Consider the following 3,243-nt stretch of genomic DNA (forward strand, 5'->3'; position numbering starts at 1 on the left):
CGTGTGTGTGGCGGGGGGGGGGGGGGGGGGGGAGGAGTAGGAAAAAAGATTTGAATCACTTTATATTGGTCCTCACCATTACTTTCTAATTTTTTAGAATTGTCGCAGACATAAAAAATGGATTATTAAGCAGCATTAGGAAAGGCTGTATGCAATAGAAATGACAGGAGAACCTGAGTAAAGAGATGCCATTTTTTTATGATGATCATTTGCCCAGTAGATCCAATTGAAAAACACTTTGGCGTCAGTAGCAGCTATAAATTATCTGGATTCTGTTTTGTAAGGTTTACTGTAAGAAGTGGCACCTTCAGGGATGGCTCAGAGATGAGGCAGGAATATGTGCTCCCTAAGGAGCTGGTAACACAGCTCTGCGTACCGTTACCATTTTCCCCTCATCCAGTACTGACTGCATCTTTTCCTGCCTAATTTATATATGATTTCACAAGACTGGTTGGAGGTGGGCTGGCTGCCACTGCAGAGTGCTGGGTGGCTTGGACTGGATATGCATTTGTGAATTCAAGAGGGAGGTTCTGGGCTGCAATTCTGAGCCTGGGAAAGGATATTGCTTTTTTGTGTGTGTGTTTGACCATCTTGCCTTCCCAATTCTGTACTGCTCATGGACCTGGAATGATCTCAAAGGTAACCTGAAAAGGCCTTTAGGGTTATGTAAATTGCTTTAGACTAGAATCGTAGGAAAAAAGGCTGGAAAAAGCTCAGGAACACATCCAGTCCATCTGATTGGCCTACGGCAGGGTCCGCTATACATTTGTCATTCCTGACAGATGTTTATGTAACTTGTCCTTAACGATCTCCACTGCTGTATTTCTGCATCACCCCTTGACAGTCTGTTGCTTTGTTTCATTAGCCTTACTTCTTGAAAGTTTTTCCTAATCTCTAATCTTTCAACATAAGATATTGCTTTTGTCCTATTTACCCTGGACAAAGAAAGCAAATTATTTCACTTGTCTTTGCAGCACTTTTTATGTTCCTGAAAACTCGTCATGTTCTCACTCAGTGTCTCCTGAGAACTCCAGTGTGTCCCATTTTCCTCCATAACTTGTGCTTTTGAGACCTCAGATTTTGTGTAATCTGCACGGTTTTCCTGAAGTGCAGGTCCTTCGGGCATCAGTCTGACAATACTTCTGTTTATCCACTCCACAGTGGCACTTTCCCTTCCCCCCCTGAAATGACACTGTTGATACAGGGTCAGCCTGGTTTGCCCAACAACTCAAAAAATTGCTGGGGCAGCCAACAGTATCTTTGGCATTTGTGCAAGTAATTATTTCTGCTTAAATGGTAATGTTTTGCTCCTCTCCATGCTGAATCATCACCTGTTGGGTTTTTTTGTTGGTCTTTTGTTTTGGGAGGGTGGGGGTGTTGGGTTTTTGGACTTTTTTTTTTTCCCAGAAGACCCTGTTCCCCATGTTTCTCAGTAGCATGCAATGTTTCCCCAATCCGCGTGAGCAAAAGTCACCAAGAGTCAGCCTCATGGCTGTGTCGTTATATCAACACCAGGAACCATCCTGATACTGGAAACTTCTTATGCCCCTCTGTGTTACTCTGGCCCTTGACATTGGATAAGGAGGCTGGAGAGGGGATAAGGATCCTGCCTTCAATACTGAGTTCATAATTGAATTGTAGCAAGCCTTTTGATATGACGAGCTATGCCTGGTATTCCATAAGAAAGCCCTCTTTCTTCAAATACTGGAATACTTTCTTCTTCTGTCTATATTTCTGGTCATGTAGGACTGGTTTGCTAATATATAAATAAGGGTCAAGATTATCCTCGTGGATCTTTTAAAAGCCTAGGCAGCGAGATAGTAATCATAGATCCAAACTGCCTTCTTTTGCTGCCTACTGTATTTGTTGGCGTTTTAAAACTTACATTCCCCCCCTCTTTTAAAATGGTGACCATTTTTTAACTATAATATAGTAACGATTGAATTTCTGACTTAAAAAAATGTTAACCGAAGAACCGAATTACCCCAAACCTAAGCATAGCAGCATAAAATACTGACTGAAGTGGAAGACTTGTCTCATCAGTACGATCATAACTTGTGGTTTAGCAAATGAAGAGATTGCATTTAAATGAATGCAGCTGCCTTTAGAAGTTGAAAGAGAAGGAACATTTCAAGGGGAAAAATAACTTTATTCTCCTGCCAAAACTGTTGTTTCTAGCAAAAGAGCCTTAACCCAAAAGTTGGATTCAGCAGATATTATTTCCTTTTTTAATGACTATTTTGGTCATGGCTGCTCTGGGACACACACACACACACACACACGCACAAATATGTAGTGTAGAAATCCCAAATCTAGTGAATTTAATTTTGTTTTCCTTTCAGTTTTTTTGCATGTATGCCACTGCATGTTTAAACACAAATTTAATATCACAGAATATAAAACAGATATTCAAACTGACCAAAGGAATATAAAGTTGGAAGTATCTTTCCCTCTCCAAATCATTACCATGTGCTAAAGAAAAATGCTTCTATTTAGGATGAAATTTCATTTTTATCATTGCGAGTGAAAAGTCCTCTTTTGATGTGGCTGTTATGTTTATTTCCACTGACGCGGCTAATGCTGGTGATGTTGGACTTCAGAAAAGTACCATGTTATTGGTTTGGTTTTTCTTTCTCTATTCAAGCTCCTTGTTTTATGAGATATTTAAGCAACAGGCAGTTTTGAATGCAATTGCGTTACAGAAATGAGTGTCATTTTTAAACTGTTTTTACCCCCTATATAATCAAGCCAAATCAGACCAGTGGTACTGTGTTATTGTCAGTTTTACTCACTGTCTAAAAATGCAATTTGTTTCTTTTGTCATAGGAGTATCTGGATCTCAGTGGACCTCTCGAACAGTATTCACCTAGTTACCCTGACACGAGGAGTTCGTGTTCTTCAGGTGATGACTCTGTTTTTTCTCCCGATCCAATGCCTTATGAACCCTGTCTTCCCAAGTACCAACACATGAATGGAAGTGTTAAAACATGAAAAGAAATCATACAGAGGAATAAAGAAACAAGAACATCAAGCTACCTACCATACACAAAACAAAATCTTTTCTCCAGGACCTTAATGTTTCTGCTTGTACATACGAAATATGGAAGAAAAAAAAAAGGAAAAAACCCCACAACTTGGAGGAAAGCAGTCAGAATCTACATAAAGAATCTCATCATTTGCAACTTTTAAATATTCCCAACAAAGAAGAATGTTTGAGCTGTGTCTAGATATCCGTCACTATCA

The 3,243-nt window shown here is 39.7% G+C and overlaps 1 protein-coding gene across 1 annotated transcript in view; it reads left to right on the forward strand.

Moving 5' to 3' along the window:
* The window catches only part of FGFR2 (fibroblast growth factor receptor 2), an 81,664-nt gene extending 78,673 nt beyond the window's left edge, over positions 1–2,991 (forward strand). The window contains exon 20 of the mRNA XM_009325895.1: positions 2,827–2,991. Coding sequence (XP_009324170.1) covers positions 2,827–2,991 — 165 coding nt within the window. The remainder of the gene's footprint in view (positions 1–2,826) is intronic.
* The last annotated feature ends 252 nt before the right edge of the window (positions 2,992–3,243 follow it).

Source organism: Pygoscelis adeliae, unplaced genomic scaffold (assembly GCF_000699105.1).
Source record: "Pygoscelis adeliae isolate BGI_AS28 unplaced genomic scaffold, ASM69910v1 Scaffold4, whole genome shotgun sequence".
In the NCBI taxonomy this organism is placed as follows: Eukaryota; Metazoa; Chordata; class Aves; order Sphenisciformes; family Spheniscidae; genus Pygoscelis; species Pygoscelis adeliae.